The sequence below is a fragment of the Cricetulus griseus genome, chromosome 5, assembly GCF_003668045.3.
Source record: "Cricetulus griseus strain 17A/GY chromosome 5, alternate assembly CriGri-PICRH-1.0, whole genome shotgun sequence".
NCBI classification, from domain to species: Eukaryota; Metazoa; Chordata; class Mammalia; order Rodentia; family Cricetidae; genus Cricetulus; species Cricetulus griseus.
In genome coordinates this window covers 14777112-14800981 of record NC_048598.1, presented here as the reverse complement: position 1 = coordinate 14800981, position 23870 = coordinate 14777112, and the positions used below count along the sequence as shown (strand labels likewise).

The 23870-nt window shown below is 40.3% G+C and overlaps 1 protein-coding gene across 3 annotated transcripts in view; it reads right to left on the bottom strand.

The window, feature by feature from the left end:
• Positions 1 to 23870, bottom strand: part of Smyd3 (SET and MYND domain containing 3) — a 524738-nt gene that overhangs the window by 400445 nt on the left and 100423 nt on the right. For 2 of the 3 annotated variants that reach the window (XM_027418861.2, XM_035445108.1), the window contains exons 3-5: positions 22135 to 22242; positions 20878 to 20935; positions 15948 to 16084 (exon numbers count right to left, since the gene is read on the bottom strand). In XM_027418861.2, coding sequence (XP_027274662.1) covers positions 15948 to 16084; positions 20878 to 20935; positions 22135 to 22242 — 303 coding nt within the window. Of the gene's footprint in view, positions 1 to 15947; positions 16085 to 20877; positions 20936 to 22134; positions 22243 to 22454; positions 22664 to 23870 lie in introns of those variants that run through there. The other variant, XM_035445109.1, reaches the window with a different exon arrangement.

The window sequence follows — 23870 nt, the reverse complement described above, 5'->3', positions numbered from 1 at the left end:
CGGTTACTACCACATATTTGGGATTCATTTGTCTTTACATTTCAAAAGTTGGGTGAGACATCTTGTGCCAAATTGCCATTCATAAAAGAGAGCACTGGAAAAAACCATGTCTCAGCAAATGACATCGTCTTTTCAAAACCCCACTTGTGTTCCAGGAAACACTTATGTGGGAAATCTCTATTGCTGAGTCTTGTTGCTTTCATCTAAACGTCCTTTTGGGGCCCAGTTACTTCTGTAGGATTTTAGATTGGCCACAGAAGACACTGAGTGTAAGAAGTGAGACAGAATCCTGACCTTACTACCTGGTGTACGGATGATGTAAGAGTCCTTGTGTTCACGCTCCACTCATCTCAGGCAGGCAGCTGCCACTGAGCGTCTCACTACAACTTCTTTTCTGCTCTTGCCTTTTGGGTTGCCCTGGACAGTTTGCTGTAATCTTGTTTGACTAGAGCAGAGTAATACAAACCCAAGTGCCTGCTCCTATATTTTTGTCTGCACATATCTTATCCTTCTGCTTTCCCATCTGTGTTAAAATATGCTAGCATGCATCATTTTGCTAGAGTTTTAGCCTGTTCTGTGAACGACAAAGCCTGTGAGAATATTTCATTGCTAACATTAAATGCTTTCAAACAGTTAAAAAAAAATACATATTGATTTTAGAAACTCCCTTGATGCTCGGCTAACTGCACAGGCATGGAATGCTTCTTAGAATATGTTAGTGTAATTGCCTTTCAAAATCCTAGGTGCATAAGTACATTTCTTTGTTTCTGGGTGGATGCTAGCTTGAGTGCTCATTTGAAGTTCTTCTTCCTTAAATGTTGACATTGCAATCCTTTCTCTATTTGGAAGCAACAGGAAACTTCTGACTATATGGAGACGCTGCAACGAGTTCTCTCACACGGAAGTCATTTAGTCTGTCTTTGCTTAACAGCTGTTTTCTGTTCAGTGTATTGAACAGAAAATCCTGGGCTGCCTTTGTGATATCTTAAATTGTAAATATGAACCATTCTTCCTATTCAGCATCATACGATATTGCTGTTTGGAGTTTGGCAGCGTGGTAAGAAGCTTCTTGTCTTGGAGGGTCGAGACTCTTTCCCCTGTTTCCTATGTTACTACTACAATATTTAGTATTGTGTGTTGGTGATAACAAGGATGAGGAAAAGCAGTTTGGTTTGTCATCCATAAGCTCTTCTTATTTCTTATGTATATCAAATAAATGAAGAAATAGGAAACTACGGAGTGGGATTCTTAGGTATTTGAGAGGTTAGAGAGAACCAGCTAAATACATCATTCAGCAGATTCCCATTATCTCTTCCTGCATCACTTAACGGGAAAAGGAGAGTTAAAATTAAGCTTCCATCCTATCTTGAAGGAGAACTAAAAGAAATAAATATACAGACAACTAAACAGAAGTGCCTTGAGGGACTGTGGCCACCACCATCCGTTTTCCGTCGTTTGTCATACTCAACACATGGGAGTGTACTGTGTATTGTCCGGCAGATTACAATAATGGTGACAACAGTTTGAGGTGTAGAGAGGGAGTTGCCAGGCAGAATGGAAGGTGGTATGTTAACAAAGGAAGGAATGAAGGAAAGGATGGAGTTTTAAGGGAACTGTCAAAGGCAATGCTGGCGGCTGTTAGTAAATATATGACCCGTCAAACCATCCCACTCACTGCGAACCCCACTGTGTTCTATAATTGAAAACATCTAGAAATTTTCAAAAGAACTTTTAAACAACAAAATCATCAAGTCTCAGCATTTCTTGTCATGAAGAAAATATTCTACTCTAATAAACTAAGAGAATATTTTTAACTATAGGAGCACAACACCTCGTGTCCACAAAATGTAAAAGATTTTGTGTGAGTCTTGGGCAGACTTGGGTGGGAGGAAGTAACAAATATTCTAATCTTACTGGTATGAATGGAATATTTTTAGCACAAGAATATCTTTGTAGGATCACCATTTTTCTACATAAATGCTAGATAGGCTTTCATTCAACAAGACGGGATCCCATTGACCTGGGCAGCCCCACCTCTTAATGAAGTGATTCAATTAAACAAACCAAAATCCCTCCAAGCCTTAGCAACCATTAGCAAGCATAAGTGGATTTCTGAAATCTGATCACATACTTGTAATTATCTAATTATAAAATCCAACAGCACTGACAAAGCAGAAAAATCCACTCAGTTACTACAGAGGATTAATATTACTCAGAGCTGAAATAGACCCACGTCAGAATACACACACACACACACAGAGAGAGAGAGAGAGAGAGAGAGAGAGAGAGAGAGAGAGAGAGAGAGAGAGAGACCATTGTTGATTTGTGACTGGCTTAGAAGGCCTCTGCTTTTTGTGCCCTCATATCCAGGATCATCTTTACAAGCTAGTTCCAAAGCTGCTTCAGCCTGCCAAAGACAACTCCCTCTTCCAGAGAACATTCAAGTCACCCATGTTTCCTGCCACCATTAATGCATGGATGCCTTTACGGGATAGCGAAAAGCTTCAGTCTCTTGAAAAGCTAACGTGTGAAGGAGTTAGAGCACACAGTGGGTGAATTGCAGCAATTCCTTGACTCTCTCTACAAGGTACAAGAGTATTGGGGAGCAGCCTTTGGGATGATTAGGGCAGCAAGCACCCTCACATGTTGAGCTATCACTCCAGCCCTCTTGATAGACATTTTATGGGGGTGTTATATGATCAGATTTGGGTTTGGGTATCCGTTTTTCTCTCTACCATCAGCGTATAAAAATGAAGCACCATTTGGGTAAGAGAACAACACTCCTAACAAGGGCAGTAGCCAAAGTAAAGCAAAATGAGAGAGGGGGGAGAGACAGAGACAGAGAGACAGCAGTCATGATTCCATACCAAGACTGCCAGGGGAAAGGAAGGAATGCCTGCAGGAGAGTACTTCTCGGGGAAGAGGTGCTTATAAACTGGGGACCATGAATCTCAAGTAAAGACAAGTTATCCAGGTGAAAATTTTCATTAAATACAAAATACAGGATTAGAACTTAGGAAAAAAGAATACAAAGCCTAGAACTGAAGCCTGGCGTTTTCTCAAGGCACAGGAAGGTGGGTAAAGCTGCAATTGTGAACCCCTCGCAGCCAACGGTGAGAGGCAAATCAGCAAAAGATAGCTAGTAAAGTGAAACGGTGAACTAGTCAGGGGCAGGCCATGTAGGTGGACTCTTCTGTCCGCCAGCCACTCTCAAATAGCCACACAGAGACTTATTATTAGTTATAAATCCTCAGCTGATAGCTTAGGCTTGCTAAGTAGCTCGTCTAACTTAAATTAACCCGTTTATATTAATGTGTGTGCCACCCAAGGCTCCGTTAGGTCATCTATGAACTTCGCATGTTACTTCTTCTGCTTCTGGCTCCAGACTCCTCAGACTCCACCCCTTCTTCTCAGCATTCCTCTGCCCGCAAACTCCTGCCTAACTATCCGAAAGTCAGCTCTATATTAATCAATGAAATATATTTGTATTGGACAAGAAAGATTGTTCCACAGCAGGCTGTGCCACAGCAAACAGCCGGAGGACTTCTTGAAGTTGAACATTACAAAGTAAGATCTGAACATTTGCGGTGCAAAGCTCTGTATGGAAACTTGGGAGGGTGGAGGGCAAGAAAGGCAACAGTATGACTTACAGGAGACTGATGGGCACTAAAGTAACACAGCGTAATAACTCCCCCTCTGCACGAGAAAGATGAAGAACTGGTCAAGCCTGAGAGAAAACAAGACCCCCAGGTCACCAGTACCACAGGCCCCGAGTAAACTCTGCTGCACTCCTACCACAAGGACAGTGTTAGCTTTTTGTTTAAATTAGATATAAAGAAAAAGAGGCGCGCAAGATGAGACATATTAAGCTGTTTATTATAGGCCCGGCAGAGTAAAGAGACTAAGAGAGAAGAGGAACATGGTTAATGGCTGACCGCCATGGCGGTCACCATAGAGAGGCAGAGACAGAGAGAGGAGAGAGAGGAGAGCAGACAGAGCGTAAATGGGCAGGGGTCTGTCTTTTGAAGGGGTCCTCTGCACCTGCGTGCAGACTTAGTTCCCATGGAACGCTTGGCTGACCAGGGTACTGCCTGAGTGGATTCTGCCAGGTAACAGGGCCAGGCCTGCATAATGCCTGAACCTTTCAGACAGGAGAGGGCAAGGCAGGAAAGTGCACACAGGGTGTTCCAATTCCTCATGTTAACACAAGAGAACCTAAGGAGACAGCTGCCTGAACAGTGAAGAACTTGCTAAGCTTTTCTATAAGCATCAAAATTATAGCCAAATGCCAATCAAAACATGAAATGGCACATATCATCGTCTGGACTAGTCTAATGTATTAGTGTTCCTGCTTTTATTTCCTTGGAAAGCATGTGTTCAAAAATGATATTGTAAAATGTTCTTCTTGTGCTATTAATAAACGTAAATGCTCAGGTCAAGTAAATACTCATAAAAGGAGGGAAAAGCATAACTACCAAAGAGGATTTTCTTCTGGATCGAATACAGAGTTGATAAAATTATAAAATGTTTTAATGTACAAAATATCTATCTACAGACTTACAGAGAAACTATGTCCAATAATGGCCTGGAAACAATACAGACTCATGCTGGGGTGCTCTTGAATAATTCATGTTTTAATACATAGTATGTCCAGGCTGTAGAATTCAGATATCAAAAAGCAGCCTTATCCCCATGCAAATTCTACTTCAGCCACCTTGATTTTCATATGAACTTTGCAGCAGCGATGCAAGCCACTCAAAAAGAAAAATGCAGCATCTTCCAAACCACCCCAATTTTGGGGTGCCTGGAGGAAAGGGAAGGGGGAACACAACAGATCCCTTGCATAGAAACAGCGAGAGAGGGCATTTTAAAATCTACTGCTTTGCCCATAATGGTCTTTTCCTGCCAGAAAGAGAAATACTAGCAAATATTCTTACATTTGTCGCTCTGGATTTCGCTCCTGTGGTTTATATCCGTTCACAATTAGAGCCCTGCCACAGGTCTCACATAACACAGAGTGCAGTGTGGAGGAGTAAGGGGAGCAGGAACGCTGAGATGAGAAGCCAGGCTAGAGCTCTGATCCCCACACTTACACATTTCCTCACCTGCAAAGGGCATAACATCCACAGTAACCCAGAAGGCTGGTGGAGGAGACAGGGAGTACTGTGTGCTGTTAGAAAACACTAAAAATAGAACTGCAGAGGGCGGCGCTGGGAATCCTGAGGCCAATCCTCCTCCATCTACTGAGAGAAACACACAGCCCACACCACTATCGAATACCCATTGGCTTCCTGGTATAAAATGGGCCAAAGCATTGGACCTACAAACGATTCCACACAATGCTAATCGTAATTCATAAATTCTGTTTATAATAAAGACATCTGAAGTGAGAGTGCACAGCTGCTTTAGCAAGTCACGGTCATTCAAGCACAGACAGAGAGAATATCTGCAGTTGAAACTCTTCAGTGTGGAAACAAGCTGATCTAGTGTGAAGATGTTGGTAGGAATAATACTATTACACCAAGCATTCTTCATCTCCTGGCTTTACAGAGATGATTTTCAATACACGAAACGAAGACTGATGTGGAGCTGATGTGACATGAACTAAACACGTTTGCGCCCCAGCACGTTTGCCCTTTAATTCTGAGGGTAGGTCCTGAACTGTCAGCATCAAGAAACAAAAAGAGTCTCAGAACAGAACACAATGAACTCAGCTTTCTGCACAGCACCTGATGCATCGCGGGAGAGAGAGGGAGCCAAGAGGTGGATAATTTCTTTGATCTATCAGCTGAATATTATCTTACTCTGCCATGCTGCACAAAGGAAAGGGGAAAGTACAAATACGTTTTCTTGAGGTTCACAACCTATTTGACAATCCAGGAAAGAAAAGCACACAGCTTAAGAAATACAGCCACCAAAGTCTGCAGCAGAAAACACCACTGGTGACTGATTTTACAAAACAAAAAAGCCAGCCCTAGTGGTGGATCTGAGTGAAGCTTTGAGCTGAAACCTTAGTGAGAAGCAAAACTTGAGAAGACGAGGTAAGCAAAAAGCCTGTGGCCGCCAAGACGCACCCCATCAATATGACAGCTTCACAGACCCCGTGGGACACCACTTATCATCCGGCCCTCCTGCATACTGAGACAACCCATCCCAGCATCCCCACTCTGATCTGCAATGAAACCTCCCAGGGACAGGCAGCTTCAGGTTATACCAGGACAGTCTAATTCATCCTTGGAACATCTAATTTTAAGACTTTCAGCCAGTGTGGTTGAGAATGGTCTGGCCTTCTGGCTTTTCCTCAGCATGCTTCGGAGACCAGTACTTACTGCGATATGTCCCTTTAAGCATGCAACACTGAGCACTGAACATAAATGTTTTAATGAAAATATATTTTTGAACCTCTTCTTGTAGATGGTAAGGGAGATAGCTTTTGACCTTGATCAGGACATATATATATATTTTAAATCTGGTTTAGAAAAGCCATCACAAAGTTACCTCTTTATTTTGTTAATGTATCAAATCACATTATTTTCCACATCAAAGGGCAACAAATGATTTCTAATCTCAAAAATATAACTCTGCTCTTGCTTATTATAAAATGCAATGGAGCAATTTATGACAATCTTTGTCATTATTAACATCACACCTCTAAAATACATTTCTTCTTTTCCTTTCAGGAAAAGCTCTTCTCAACTGTAATAGAAATACACAAATCACAATGCAGTCTGGGAGCAATAATAAAAATAAAAAAAAAAATCTAAAGAACCAAACAAAAAGTTTTGAACCTGGGGGCTGAGAGATGTGTCAGTGGGTAAAAGCACATGCTATAAAAATATGAGGACCAGAGTTCAGATTCCCCAACTCCCATATGAAGGCCTGGTATACGGGGGACTGTAACCCAGTATAGGGGCAAGCCGACTCCCAGTGTGGCCTGCCTCACTAGACCAATCTGGGATGATTGAGAAACCCTATTTCTAAAGACTAAGGTAGAGACAACATAGAGGAAGCAATTCATCATCAATACCTGGCCCCGACACACAGCACACACACACACACTCACAAGCACACACAAATTTTCAGCCTAAGATATGCAACCAAGATATTTCTAATATTAACTTAAAATTTTATTTTTATGCTTTGCATCAGGAAAAATAAAAAAATATAACACCTTTAGCTTTAAAAAAAAATATAAACACATCCAAAACTGGGGATATACACCAATAATCCTAGCAAATGGGAGAAAGCAACTTGAGGCAAGAGAACCAAAAGTTCCAAGACAGCCTGAGCTATGCTGCAAAACCTTGTCTTATAAACACAAAATAAATGGGGTTGGGGAGATGACTCTGCCTACAAAACTGTTAGCACACAACCCTATGACTTGAGTTCACTCCCCAGAACCCACAGTAGAAGACAACCAGCCAAGCTGTCCTGATCCTGACATCCTCAAGATGGCACATGTAAGACTCCCCATCTCTCATTCAGCCTCCCTCCCCACTGTCTGATAATTATTTTTCATAATAATGAAGATAATTTTTAAAATAACATGGACATGGTGGTGCATGCTTTAGAAGGCAGAGAAAAAGTGTAACTCTGTGAGTTCCAGGCAGTCTACATAGCAAGTTCTAAGCCAGCCAAGGCCATGTGCTGAGACCCTGTCTCCAAATGTGTGTGTGTGTGTGTGTGTGTGTGTGTGTGTGTAAAAACAGAATATATTTTAAATACACAAGACATTAATAAGTATGTATTTTCTCGAGCTGGAGAGATGGCTCAGTGGTTAAGAGTACCGATTGCTCTTCCAGAGGTCCTGAGTTCAATTCCCAGCAACCACATGGTGGCTCACAACCATCCGTTATGAGATCTGGTGCCCTCTTCTGGTGTGCAGATATCCATGGAAGCAGAATGTTGTATACATAATAAATAAATAAAATCTTTTAAAAAATATGTATTTTCTCTATTTGACAACTTTCTGTCTTTAGAAACACATCTGCATCTCTCTTTACAGTATTATTGAATTAAAAATTTTAAATTATTGAATTAAATTATCTTAGAGTTAAAAAAAATAAAAGCAAAGCAACTATTTGTATATATGTGCTTGTAAATAGAACTGGAAACAAAAACAAATAGAGCTAGTAGCTTGTTAGGAAATGTAAAACTTTTCCTACCTTTTTTTAATTAAAGACTTTTCTGATAGTGCATTCTGTTTCCTAGTATGAGCAGAGTATCTTCTGGCTTACAAAGAAGATTCATAGATTGCCACATAAAGGCCCACAGGCCAAATCTGGCCCGCCATCTGCTCTAATACAGCCTGCAAGGAAAAACCATGCTCATTTATTTTTAAAGGTTACTGGGGAAACTAACAGAAGACCATTCCAGGATATGTCAAAATATATGGAACCCGATATTCTGTGTTCACACACAACACTTCATTAGTGCACAGCTATGTCCTTCCCTATTACATGGCCCAGGCTTTTGCCTATGATAGCAAAATCGAGTTGATACTTTGTGAGGTAATACGTATGTTAATGAAGACCATTTTGCCATTCTGGTTTTCAGATTTTAAAATACTGGATGACTGGGTGTGGTGGAACACACCTGTAATCCCAGTATTTGGGAATCTGGCACAGTAGACTCAAGAGGTTGGATAAACAAATAAATGACATTGATGAAAAATTTGAATTTTTTGTCAGTTTAAAACAGTTGATTTTTTGAAAACCTGCCTCAGAGACACAGACCACATGCATGAATTCATCTGCAATGACAGTCATGTATATGTGTCTTACAGAAAGGCTTCCCAAGCCCTGGAGTAATTAATCCAGCAAGTCTTCATTTCCTGAGATAGCAGTCTCACTACAGCACTGACTTGACAGCTAATTTACTAAACTTCATAAATTGTGCCATGATATTAAAGATGGCTTTCTGTCTAGTGTATACTTACAGACTGAATTTACTGTTTTAAAATATTTATTAAAATAATACCCACAAAACAGAAGATACTGAATTTTTCTGTAGTAGTTTATTTGGCTAACAAACAAGAAAGTTGTTAGGGATTCATATTAAGTGCAATTCCTGATTCCTGGTCACGGTCTCATAGTGGCATGGTACCCCAAGAAGGATTTTGCCACTAAATAAAAGGGGCAAAGCAGTGACTGTAACCTCTCCTAACTTCACAACATTTTACTGCCATCTTCAAAAGCTCATCTTTATCTGAATTAATGGCAAGTTAGCCATTCAGACAAATAAGTTAAAGGTTTAGCAAACTGGCACTCGATACATTTCACCAAAACAGCAGACCTAAACTAAGACAAGCAACTAACATTGGGCAGCACAGGTATAAATAAAAATGCTGACAAAGACCTCACTAATTATCCTTCCCACCTTCAGAAGTTAGAAGGCATCTGGTCTTTAACCATGATAAACATACACCCATCATAGGTTATTTACACATAAATGAAGAGAAATATTAGCCAAATGGCTGAAAATGAAGAAAATGATAAATAAATAGCATCATTAAAATTCAAGCGATGATTTGTTTTGGCTTCAAAGCCCAAGTGTCCAACAAACATCACTTTCCTTGCTGGGCTGATGCACATCTTTGAGAATAAATGTCTCTTGAATCTACTTGGGGACTCAATCTATTATAGTAAAGAAAAAACATAAATCATGAGTGTATCACAGGCTTGTAATTAGAATGCCAGGATCACTGTGTAGTTAAGTATCTTGGCTGTTTGCCCACTTTACCTAAAACCAGTAGAGAAGGAAAATCCCAACAACAAAGACTTCCAGCAGTTGTTCTAAGCACACTGCAGTGTCTCTTCCAGCAGTTATCACCAAACACATAGGTATGTGCACCAGGTGCCTGGAGGTTAGCAGTCCTGGTGCGTCTGCTCGCTCTCAGTATTAAATATTTAATAGCGTATTTCCCTTTAATGGAACCCAGGCCAATCTGATCAGTCACTGGGACCATCTAGTGATGCAGTCAGTTACACTGCCCACATCTCACTTCAACTTTTAATTAGATAATCCATCACTTTATTAATTCAAAAAATTGCCTTCCTTACTACTTTATAGCATGCTGCAGTAGTGAAAGCCAATTGAGCTCATCAACAAAAAGGCACTAAAATTTAGTCTGATATGAACTTGAAGCCCTCAAGTGACAAATGCACACACACTCATGACCTTTCCAAACAACAAGAGGCAATATTCTGCCCACAAATTAGACAACACACAGCACTGGCGTCATCCAGCACCAGCATAGCTGGCACAAGCAGCTAGCACAAATCAAATGAAAGTTCTAGACTGAAAATGGAGTATATCAAGATAAGATCCACTCTCTCTTTTTACTGATGTGCAAATTTTTAAAAAAGAAAAAGAAAAACAAAAAATATATAAAAGAAAGGGTAACTTAAAGTTTTTTCTCCCAGTCAACACTTTACTGTGTTAGATTATCAACACTCTTGATAGTACACGCCAGCTAAATGCACTGCAAATGCAGCTAAATGCATTAAAAATTACATTTAAGAAGGCATATGTGCCTTAAAAAATAGTACGAGAAGAATTATTATTTTGTTTGAAAGAAGAAGGGAGGGCACATCTTCTCAAACAGATGTAGCATTTCTAATCAAAACCACTATGCCAATGGCACAACACTGTGAAATTAAACCGTGCTGCAGAGCTCTGGGAACACTAACAAAGACGCATGTTTTGTGGTCAGGAAGGTCATTATTATTCTGTTGCTTCCAATTTAATGTCCATTTCTAGAATATTCTGTGAAACTTATTCAGTTTCTACTTTATTGCTCTGATCTTATTGTGTTTCTAATCAGCCAGAATTCATATGTAGAAAAGTTACAATCCACAGTAAATATAGTTCTCTGTTTCTGGAACCCCATACTAACCCCTAAACAATATCTTCTAGGCATTTATTGTAAAAACCTCAAAGCTGTTTGCTAAAATTATGTTGAGCCCACTCATAAACATTTCTAATAATTATGATGAACAGAAATATTGAGCATTGCAGTCCATTTCAGAAAATTATGATAATGAAACACTTGTAATTTAGCTTTTTCCTCTTCAGGTACAACTAAGAGACAGAATTCATCCATCACCTACGTTTTATATGACCTACAGAAAACACTCAGGAGTAAAGTGAACTGCTATGATAGAGGCAGAAGTGAATTTTGCCATGATAACTGTGGACTGAAGCAAAAATAGCTTACAGGGGTAGAGATACTATTTTCTGTCTGCAAAATTTCTTCTCATCAAGACAGGTAATTCACGGCATCTCAAGAGACACTAGCGCTGAACACAACAGTGAGCAACTGTCTGAAACTGGTTTACAACCAGTCTCGGCCTGTGCTCAAGACTGAATGACAGCACTGGGAGACATAAAACACTGACATTTTATACTCAAATACCAACAATGCAGGGAGGTGGAGCAACAGTAGTAGACATGCATGGTATTGCCTGATACTCGGCCAAGCAACTTACAGTTAGTCCTCATCTTATCCACAAAAGAGATGATATTGTTATTCCTATGCACATATGAACACACACACACACATTTTCTCAAAACAAGAAAGTGAAATTCTCCTATCTGTATCTGTGTATGTGTGTGTGTGTGTGTGTGTGTGTGTGTGTGTGTGTGTGTGTGTGTGTACAAATGCACAGATAAACAAATACAGAACAAGAGAATTTCACTTCTTGCTTTGAGAAGACAACTTAACTGTCATACCACACAGCATCCATTTAAATCTGTCCTCTCGGGGCTGCAGAGATATCTCAGTGGTTAAGAGCACTGGCTGCTCTTCCAAAGGACCCAGGTTTGATTCTCAACATGCAAAGGCAATTCACAACTGTTTGTGACTTCAGTTCCAAGGGACCCAACACTCTCTTTGGCCTGTGTGGGCACAACCCACATGTGGTGTGTGTAACTACATGAAAGCAAGACCCAAACACATAAAATAATGAAATCAATTATTTTAAATAATAAGTTGGTGATCTCACTAGCTGTACTTTTCTGATCTTGCAAGCCAATAACTATAATTAGTATATACTTTTTTCTGCATTTGGAGCAAATGTTTAGGACTCAACCTGAAGACTTTATTAGAGTAGTCTTTATTAGTCCTTTCTAGATAAATCCACCTTAAAACCTTACTAGAAACTTCATGAGAAAATAAAAGTAGAAGAGCAAATAAGTTGTGGTATGGGAGGAGGTGGGGGGGGCTTGCAGGGAGGAAGCAAAGGGACAGCTAGACCCTTGTCTTTAATGAGCACGTGAATAATCGCCCCCTCTATGCTCTCACTGACATCTCCAGCCACCTCCTGCCCCTCAGCTGCCTCTATTATAGTCAGAGGCAGTTACCAACTGCCTCCCTTCCTCAGATTTCATAGTTTTATGACCCAAAGAACATATACTTTAAGTTTAAGAAGAAACAACTACTACACAATCAAAGCACTTATGAACGGCTCCTGCATCTTTCTTTCACCCACCAGAGCTCACGGCATCAGCTCTTCTTGTGTGGGAATTCTGGAGGCCTGTGGCATCGTTCAAACTCTGACAGGAAGAACCACATAACTGAGTCTACCGTCCACAGGCTGCCCTTCTCAGGCTTCTCCTGTGGATGCCCCAGCGGGTAGCCAATCAGAGCACCACACTCCCCACAAGCCTTTCAAGACCACTGCGTACAATCTGCCAGCACAGCTTCTCAAACGCAGGTCAATTTCTAATTCGCAGTGAGAGCCCACCTTGATGTCAGCACTTGGTGTGGGGAGAGGGGGATTCATTCCCATATAATCTCAAGGTGCTCAACTTTACAACCCAGCAACAGGCTCATCAGGATAGAGCACATGGGAGTCACATGCCAATTGCTGTTCGGGTGAGCACTTATGTGAGGTTGAAAAAAGCAAAACCAGCACAGGTGCGAAGAAGTCCTTGTGGCTACCTGTGATCCACAAAAAAAAAAAAAAAAAAAAAAAAAAAAAAACCTATGCAGCAAGGTCTCTAGAGTATGTGGGGCAGGAGGGGAGGACTTTGTCAGGCAAAAAACAACAGCTTTAGAAGCCTTCCTAAGAGGAGGAGGGGAGGGGAGGGAACTGGGATTGACATGTAAAAGAAGCTTGTTTCTAATTTAAAATTGGTCTAATTACGATTATAAAAATAGAAAATATATTTTAAAAAATTAACACTAACAATAAAACAAAACAAAACAAAACAAAACAAAAGAAGCATTCTAAGAACCTGGTCTAATAGAGGGGAGCGGCTACTCTTCCACCAGAAACTCCAAGAGCTCCACCATGCACCAGAGGGTTCAACATCTAAGGCCACAGTGTCACCTTGTCCTCCCCTGGGCCAGCTTGAATAAGCATGATTCCCTCCTACGGAAATATACCGAGGACTTTGGTGACAAAGACCAAGGATGAAACAAAAGTGTATTGAATCTAATGCTGACATATAACAAAAATGAATATAAAACAAAGAGACCAAACACAACACAGACCACACGGTGTTTTTATTGAGGCCAGGTAAAGTCCTATTTCAAAGACCAAGGAGGATAAACACACATGGAAGTTCCGTAAATTGACAAACTCCATGTGGCATGCAGAAGCAGACTACTACAGGGCATACACTTGGTGCCGCCCATTTCCTCTCTCTGGCTAACTGTAAAATGCTAATAAATGGGTACAGGGTGGAAGAGTAGGAAAGGTTCTCTGCCCAATGCCTTCCACCCACTTCCGGTGTGCTGCGAGAGTCAAGTGCACTCCTATACACTCAGCGCTTTGGGGAGAGTAGCGCCTCTCTGTGTCTTACAGGACATTAATTAGCTTGATGAAGATCATTTTCCTGAGAAGGGAAAAGCAAGACAGTGGTCTCTCCTACAGATGAACTTATAACCAGAAACATAACCACAAGTGACAAAATATTAACGGACAACACTTTAGCAAAGATGTACAGGAACCCCGAGTGAATTATCTGATTTCCTCTGACTTTCACTAAAGAACAATGAAAGCCAAGTTACAAATCTGAGCCCAAATGGTCTCCAAATCTCAATGACAATTATGTTATCCACTGTGTGCATTTATGTGGGGTGCATTCTTCTGCGGCTCCTTGGGAACCACTCGCCTTGGTTTTTTGAGAGAGATTCTTTCACTGAGGCACGGAACTTCCTGACAGGACAATGCTGCGGGTCAGGGAGCCCCGTGGACCCACATGTCCCCATTTTTTATGCACTAGGATTGCAAATGTGCACCCCCACAGCCGCCTTTGCATGGCATGGGTGCTACAGGTGGAAGTCGAGAGCTTGTACAGCCAGCCAGCCCTCTGCCACCTGAGCCCTCTCCACGGTCTTGCATGCTCCACTTTTACAGCAAGCATGACTACAAGGGTGTGAGAAGATAGCAGCTTATTATTGAAAATCTGTCCAAAAAATTTACCCCCTTTCATTACAATTCCAGAGCATTCCTCATACATAACATGGCAAGAGTTCCACAAGATAAACGTCCTTAAAAATGTTTAACAAGCCCGGTGGTGGTGGCGCTTGACTTCAATCCCAGTGTTCTGGAGGCAGAGGCACAAGAATCTCTGAGTTCGAAGCTAGCCTGGTCTACAGAGTGAGTTCCAGGACAGGATTCAAAGCTACAGAGAAACTCTGTCCCAAAAAGCCAAAAAGCCAAAAAGCCAAAAAAAAAAAAAAAAGTTTAACAATAACAAACAACAGGAACAAGGCATCAACTCATGTTTTAGATTTAGCAATATTTGAAGATATCTGACATGAATATTAATCATAATGATGCTTGCTATGGAAGATTTTTCAACAGCAGAAATGACACCACAGAGGAGTTACACTGTCAATGTGAGAGACAAAGTACCAGCCACCATCAGACATAGACTACATTTTCAGTGTATAAAGTCAAAGAAGTTGTGTTCACGATACCTATAGAACTAGTAGAGGCTATAATTTTTCAAGAACATATGAAATAAAAAAGCAGGGAGAAGCCACTATATTTCAAATCAACTTTAAATTATAGGCAAACCAGAATATAATGCTAAGATTGCAGTATCAAAAAAAAAAAACATGGGATATACTTTAAAGAATAAAAATAACTTTGAGGGGAAAAACTAGAATAAATCTCTAGCAATCAAAATAATCACATTTAAGTTCTTACCAAGTAGGTAATTTTGAAAGCATTCTTTAAAATAACTGAGGGCTGTTATAAAATATGTGTTTTACAAATTTGAAGTTAAGTGGCAAAGTCATCTTCCAACGTAAAAGGTGATAAACATTAAAAACAAATGGACAAAGACGGCAGACCCAGAGCAGTGTGGGGCGTGACGGGCGTTCGCCATCCCCCACCACTGCATCCTTGCTGCCTGGGCCAAAGCAAACTTGCAGATGCATTTTCAAACAGAACACTTCATGTAACTCCTACTCACAGAGCACAGATGAAACATTAAGTAAATCTGTTTTCTGTCTCTAACTTCAGATTTCATTAATCTGATATTTAAATTATTAGGTCAGAATGTGCTTTCAGATTATTTAGAAGTCATTTAATCAGAATAGATTCCAACAGATTTTTTTCCCAACTTGGCTAAAGCAACCAACATTGAAAGTAAGCCCGATACTAAAATAAAATTCTTCAGTAGACAGTAATGAAGTAGATTTGCTGTGTTCTTTTGAGAAAAGAGAGTGGACTCTCTAAAGGGGATGTTGACAGTATTAGCAACGAATAACCTCCAAGCAAAATTACTGGTAAAACAGAAAAGTAACACCCTTTTTGGTCCAGGCAATACTGAATTCTTTCATTCTGTGCTCATTTAGATGGAGAGTGACACAGGCTTTAACAATCATCAATGTCCCATCAAGGCAATGAATGTGTTCAAAAATGACAAGAAAGTGAAGGGTAAATGACTGACTTACATCACCAGCAGAGACGAACCTTCAAACTTACCTTTGCAAAGGCTTCAAAAAGGTCAAAAGATGGCGGCAGTTGGGAAGCATCCTGTATCTCTTCTCTCGTGAAATGCTGAAATGTCAGGGCAAGCTGCCTCAGGCCCTCTTTCTTATCTTCTGTGAGTTTGTTAATATCTTTTGTAAATAAAATAAATACTATAATCACCAAGTGGACTTCATGGATAATTTTCAGGTGTTTAGTCCCGGCTATTAAACAAAGTATTTCCTGACATGCAATCTATCCTGACAACTGCAAAATCATGATACATATTATGTCAGTTAAATTCTGTCCAACTTTATCCACAAACTAGATCACACAGCTGATGGATAGATAGATAGATAGATAGATAGATAGATAGATAGATAGACAGACAGACAGACAGATAGATGTGCACACAGGTTTTAAAAGTACACTAAACCCAAATCAGTTGCATGTTACCAGATCTTTTACAACATGGTGCACAAGTGTACTGTCATAAATCCTAATTAAACCAGTGAATTTAAACTGACTTTTCCCCATAATAATTCATAAGCATGTTACAACTGGCTCATAAACAATATTATCTGAAAGGTTCAAAGGGCAGAAAATTAGATAAAGTTCATATGAAGTTTAAACAACTGATATTTGTCATACAAAATGTGTATCCTAACAAAAACCTGGATAGCTTGAAGGAATCTCAACCTTTAGTTATTTCCAGGTTTGACAAACAGAGACAGCCTAGAGGTTGTACTTCTTCTCCTTGTGTTTGGGTTGAAGAGAAATATTCCAGACATAAGGAAAGAAGTAAAACTGGTAATAATTCTATAATGTTTCAAGATACAAAACTGGCATAAAAATTACTAAGACATTTTATACGGTGATATCAAACTTGATGACAAAAGAAGCAAAACAATGTGGGTTACAATTATGACCCCAAAATGAAACATACAGGAAGAAATTTAACCAGAAAAGTGAAAGCCCACTGCAATTATAAAACTCTGATGAAAGACACTGAAGAGGATATGGGAGGGAGGGGGAGGGAGGGAGGGGGAGGGAGGGAGGAGGGAGGGAGGGAGGGAGAGAGGGAGGGAGGGAGGGAGGGAGGGAAGGAGATTATTAAAGAAGACAACCCATTTTAATGAGTTAGAACAATTAATATTGTTACAATGCCCACACTCCCTCAAGTCATGTACAGACTCAATGCAATTCCTAGGGATTAGCAATGGCATCTTTCACAGGAACAGGGGAAATAATAGGAAAGCCAAAGCAATCCTGAGTGAAAAAGCTAGAGACGTGACAATATCTCATCTGAAAAGCATCTACAAGTCTATCATCACCAACCAGTATGTCATGGACATAATAACACACATACGATCACTGAGCCGGAGCAGAGAGGCCAGAAATTAATGTATGCTCACACAACAAAAAGATTCTCAGCAAAGTTGCTACAAATACACACACATAAAGACAGTGGCTTCAACAATTGTGCCAGGAAAGTGGGTATTCATGTATAGAAGAATAAAACTAGGACTCTATCTCTCTTCATACACAAAAGCAATATTAAATGTATCAAAAACATAAATACATGATCCCAAACCATAAAACTATTAGGGGAGAAAAACCCCAAGGAAAAGGTTTAGAGCACTGGCCTGAACACAAAGCTTTTGGATATAACCACAAAATACTATCAAGACAAACAAAAATTAGAAAATAAGATCCAATCAAATAGCAATGAAAATATCTGTACAAAGAATACAATCAGTAAAGCAAAGAAGCAGCCTACATAACAGATGAGAAACCTGCAAGTGATTTATCACAAGGGACTAATGTCTAGACTATATAAGGAATTCACACAATAACTCAATATTGGGGAGAGCAGAGAGGGTGAGAGAGGATAGGGAAGCGAAACTTTGATGGGGAAGTAAAAATAAAAACCAGCAGTGACAAAAATAACTCAATAACAATATGAAATCATGATGAAGATCCAATTTAAAGGGAAGCACATACTCTGGACAGACATTCCTCAAAAGAAGATAAACAAATGATAACCAGGTGTGTGACAAAAATACTCCACAGCACTAATCATCAGAAAATGTGAACTAAAATGATGAGACGTCATCTCACTCTGGCTACAATGGTTATTATACAAAAGCGTAAAATAATAAACCCTGGCACAGATGCAGAAACACGGGTACTCCTACACAATGGCACGCAGTGGCTGTACAAAACAGAACTGAGCAAACAAGATGTCTGCCCATCTGAATTCACTGCAGCACTAGGTACAGTACTCAAAACAAGGAATCGGGATGAATGAATGAAGAAAATAGGGTGCATCTATACAGCAAAATACTACACAGGCATTAAAAAAAAAATAGTGAAAGCCTGTTATTTTCACCTCTGGGACAAAATTGCAGAACATGATGTTAAGTGAAATCAGCCAGGCACGGGAAGACAAACAGCGCATCTTCTCATTCACCGGAGGAAGTTTTAAAAGGTTGTCTAGCTTCCCTTCTGTTGCTGTGATAAAATACTGACAAAAAGCAACCTAGGAGAAGAAATGCTTTATCTGGTTTACAGCTCCAGGTCAGTCACTGAGGAAAGCCAAGGCAGAAACTGAGGGCCCAAACTCGAAGCAGAAGCCATAATGCACGAGGCTTGCTGCTCTCTCTCTCTCTCTCTCTCTCTCTCTCTCTCTCTCTCTCTCTCTCTCTCTCTCTCTCACTCACTCACAGGCTCCTGCTAACCTACTTGTTTTATACAGCCCAGGACCACTCGCTCAAGGAATGGGCAGGGTTCTCCCACATGCTCTACTAATGGAAATGATCCCTCACAGACATCACATTAACCAGATCTAAGCAATTCTCATCTGGGGCTTCTCCTCCCAGGTGACTCCAGGCTGTATCAAGTTGACAATCAAGTTAGCCAGGACAGAGTAGATCTCAAACAAAACAGTGATCACTGGATGTGAGAAAGAACAGTGGGGAATGGAGTGAAGAGAGGTTGGACACTGGGTACCAAATGCAGCTAGCTAGGGGGAATTGATGCTGCTATTCTGGAGCATACAGGCTTAAGGACTTGACAGATAAAAACAGTCAGTGGGTCCCCAACACAAAAACATGATACACTTCTGACAGAAAACACCTGCCAATCTGATATGATCATGACTTATTGTATATTTATGCTAAATTACTCTACAAAAATGTTTCAACTTTTAAAGGTTCCCAATACATACAAAGGATATATTTTTTGAAATGGTAATGCTAACTACCTGATTTTATTGTTATACATTATATGCATATACTGGACCCCATAAGTTTGTTTAGAGATTTTATGTGTCAATAATATTTTTTCTATTAAAAAAAAAGAACACACATAAAGTGAGATTTTTTTCTAAAGCCAGTATGATCTCCTTGAACATCAGTTTAAATTATAATACCATATTTAAATAATATGTCATTATGAATGGCATATTGAGGCTAAGAGTGCGCCACCACACTGATAACATCTGAGCATCTCACCAAAGGCAATGTAATGGTTTGCTACTGAGCAGGACTAATGTTAATAGTCAAGTTCACTGTGAATGGTATTAATTATCCAGCCGTACTACAAAGGAAAATGACTAATTAGTTCTCTATTAAAACTTGAAAAGACACATCACATTGAACTAGCATCCTTCCTCGTGTCAGGTTTCCAAATTCTCTTCAAATTATTTGTCCAACAGAATAATTAACCCATGATTTCTTAAATAATAACTTATTACCACTGGCACTTAAGTTCCTAGAACTGTAAATCTAGAGATCATCTTCTCCTTCATCTCTAACCAGGAGTGGGAAACTGTGTAACACTTACAGTCTAGGAGTTCTAGCTAGTTTGAGACTGGAACCACTCACACCCTCGGTGAAAAGGACATGTGACTGTGCAAGGCAAAATAAGCCTGACTGCAGGTGACACCTCCACCTGGGAGGCCTTAAGGCATTCATGGTAGCTGACAGCCACCATGGTAGCCCAGGAAAAGAGCAATGTTCAATACTGTCACAGAGCCTAAGTCGTCGTCTGTACCTGGTTCACTACAGCACTCTTCGCTAACGTGGAGAGGAAACCAGGAAAGGAGAGAAGGGGATAAAAGGAGGTGAAACAGAAGACAACTGTCACTTAGACTATCAGCTATGTTACTAACACACTGAATGAGATCCCTCAGTTCTGCTCATGAGGAAATCATGAGTTCTCCCTCGTATGGCAAAGGATTATGGGTTGGATTAACAGATTCTAAAGATCATAGCTTCAATTCTTAAAAACTAGAGGTGCATAGCTGATAGGGAATGTCCTTCTGTGTATGTTTATCTTATTGGTTAATGAATAAAGCACTGTTTGGCCAATGAGGCAGCAAGATAGGTGGGACTAGGAGTCAAGAAGGATTCTGGGAAATGTAGTAAAAGGAAGTTTTGTGATACAGGCAGGAAGTGACATAGCAGGCAGACTCATATATAAGCAAGGCAAGAAGGAAGTTGTCCCTTTTCTCTTGCTCTTCCTCTCTGCTCTGGAGCCGCCATGTGATCCTGGCAAAAGAAGATGCCTGCTGCCGGTGTCTCTGTAAGTAAGTCTTTAGATTAATAGTTATGGTTGATAATTAAGACTGAGATAGCAGATGAGAAATTCTAGTCATTGGCCAAGCAGCATTTGTAGCTAATATAAGTCTCTGTGTGTTAATTGGGACCTTAATGTGGCGGCGGGCAGAACTCGGGCGGCCTGGCAGAAAGTGCCCACTTGGCGGCAGGGCTCAGGCAGATGGAGTAAAGACTTATCGTAACACATAATTGGAGACCCTAGAAGCTAAAGACTGAATGTCTGGGGAGAAGAGAGAAAGGGGGATAATGGGCGGGGAGAGTGAGGGAAGTTCAGCTGGCAAATGACAGATTTAGTTTTAAGATACTAATGAATAATCACTTACTGGACTCCAGATCATAAAATGAGTAAAGTTTCTCCGACTCTGAGGGCTTTTCATCCATCTGGGAAGGAAACGGAGAAGACACAAGGTGAGCACTCCAGTATATAAATAAGTATATTTGACCACACTTTGATAATTTGATGAAATTTTTTGTTTGCTTGTTTTGAGACACGATGTACCACTCACTACATCACTATGTACCTCTGGTTATCCTGGAAATAAGTCTGCCCGCCAAGCTGGCCTGGAACACACAGCAATACACCTTCCTCTGCCTCCTAAGTGCTGGGATTAAAGGCTCGTGCCACCATATTCAGCTTCAATGAAACTTTTAAAACATTATAACCTATATGCCATTTTTCATAACAATTTAAAACATTATTTATCCATTATTCATTCATTTTGTGTGTGTGTGTGTGTGTGTGTGTGTGTGTGTGTGTGTGTATCAGAGGGCAACTTAAGAAGTCAGGTCTCTCCTTCCATCACATGGGTTCCAGAAACTGACCTCAGGCCATCAGACTGGGCAGCAAGCATTGCTAACACCAAGTCCTGTCTTCAGGACTCTTCAGGGTTTTTTTGTAATTACTTATAACAACTTTAAAATCCAACTTTCAACTTCACCTAAGCAGTTTTATCTCCAAATAAAAATCTCTTACAAGAAGTCCCCATACTTCCACATTCTCAAAGGCCTCTATAAAAGTTGAGGGTGGAGTAAAGGGAAATAAGAAATCGAAAGTCAATGAATAAATGAAGGAACCCAGTTAGAGCCTGCAAGACACTTATGACACACCCTATCAGAAGATTCTGGAAGTGTGTTCAGAGCAGGGTTTCAGATAATGCTGTGTGCCAACGGACAGGACTGCAGAAATCACAAATCCTGGCTCTCCAAAAGAAAATAAGAATTTGTCTATTTAATGTATTATTATCTAATTATATCCTCACCTGAAAAGACAATAAAGGCGTGAAGTGTGTTCACAGAAAAAAAAGTTACAAAGAAAACATACTAAGTACTAGATGCTAACATGTTACCTCAAAACTCTATTCAAGAAAGAGATTACAAAATCTCTATAGACAAGAGCTGTACACCACATGGCCCTCAAGGCAATGACTAATAGGGACATGAGTTTCTCGTCTTAACGCACTGCCTGGGATATCCCACCATCCACCTTCACATGACCTCAGCCTCAGCCTTAAATATGAATAGGAAAGGCAATTGCTTTTATCAAATTAAATCCAGGCTTCTCTCACGAGCCGTGTACTCACAAGTTTCACGATGACTCTGGCCAGAAGTCTCACAGAGTCAGGGGGATATCTGGGCTTGCAGCTTTTAAGACATTTGCATTCCTGCTTGTGGTCCGGCCAAGCTTTTTTCTGTGAAGACAAGAGTAGGGAAGGGTATCGGAGATGAAAGTTAACTTTCCTTTGAGCCAGTTCTGAACACTGCCAATTGTCAACCTTAATGTAATTTCAGCAGCCTGAATATAACTGCAAAATACAAAATTCATTGTGTAATACTGAGAATGATCCAGAATTTAGTCTTTGTCAGGTAGGTACCAGATAAAGGCATCAACACCTCAGCTCACCTTGTCCTCTAATTTTCCCCTCTGGTCATTACCAGACTGGGAGATTCCATAGTAAGAACCAGCAGGTCTTTTTTAATACCTAATATTTAGTAATATGTAAGATAGACTTAATGAAAATATCACTAGGACAGTGGTGGTACATGCCTAAGTAGGTGGATCTCTGTAAGTCAAGGCCATCCTGGTCTACAGAGTGAGTTCCAGGACAGCCAGGACTACACAAAGAAACCCTGTCTCAAAACACCAAAACCAACACCCTCTAAAAAAGGAACAGACTCACAAATAAAAGTATTACTCATCGCTGGAAACTAAAACAAGTGGCTAAGGGAAATCAAAACAGGAAACTCAACATTCTGAGTTTCCACATTGCTGTAAAAAAAAGTCAGGCATACCAGGAGGGCTAACAGATGCAAAACTATAAAGACCATAGCTCTCAAAGGAAAGGAGCCAACCCATAATATACAGTTTGTTAAAGACTGTACAAGGTCATAACTTATGTCCTCGCTTAATTATAACAGAGCCCTTTGCATTTGAAAAAGCATGTAGCTGGGAAGGTAAATTTTCCAATCAGCACATTTGTGAAACTAACCATGTGATGTGAGCAGTGGGCTGGTCACATACCTAGACATGAGTGAACTAAAGAGACGGATTCCATCCCTGAGGAAAGGGCAACAGGAAGAGCAACAGTCTCATGTTCTATCGCTGACATACTCAATGTCCCACACATTCTTACTTCATGAAAATTATTCATCTGACTTGTATTAGTGTTCCGGTGGGCCTTTGGCTACAAAAGACTTCCTATGTCAGCCTGGCCAGCACCTAGACACCTAGGTCTGGGAAATGCTGCTTACAAGTCTATCAGCTCTACTCACAGTTGCTCACTTTGATTATGATGATGCTGTCTAATGCTCTTCCTTCCGGTATTTATATCTCACTCACATCTAAGCGGGATGACACTGGTTCCATGTACTGAAGTATGAGAAGAGCTGGGAACATAGCTCAGTGACAGAGTGCGTGAAGCCCTGGTTCAAGCCCTAGTGTCGCCAAAAAAGATGCGGAAGAGGAAAAAAAGAAGAAAAAGACAGCCAAGCATGATATGCCTGTAATCCAGGCACTCAGGGGGCTGAGGAAGAAGAATTAGGACTTCAAGGCCATCCTCAACTACATATTGAGTTCAAGTCAACTTGTGCTGAATGAAACCCTATCATTTAAAAAAGAAGATGAAAGTTGTAAAAGAAATAGTTCATAACAGCAGAAACATAAAATGCTAAAAAATCACTGGTAGAATTGAGTAAAGTCCTCTGACATCCACTTAGCATTCTAGAATGTGCTAGACACATGCCTAAGCAATTAACAAAAGATGTTGCATTTAATTTTCTCAGTAATCCAGATACTAGAAATCATGCTAACATTAAACGG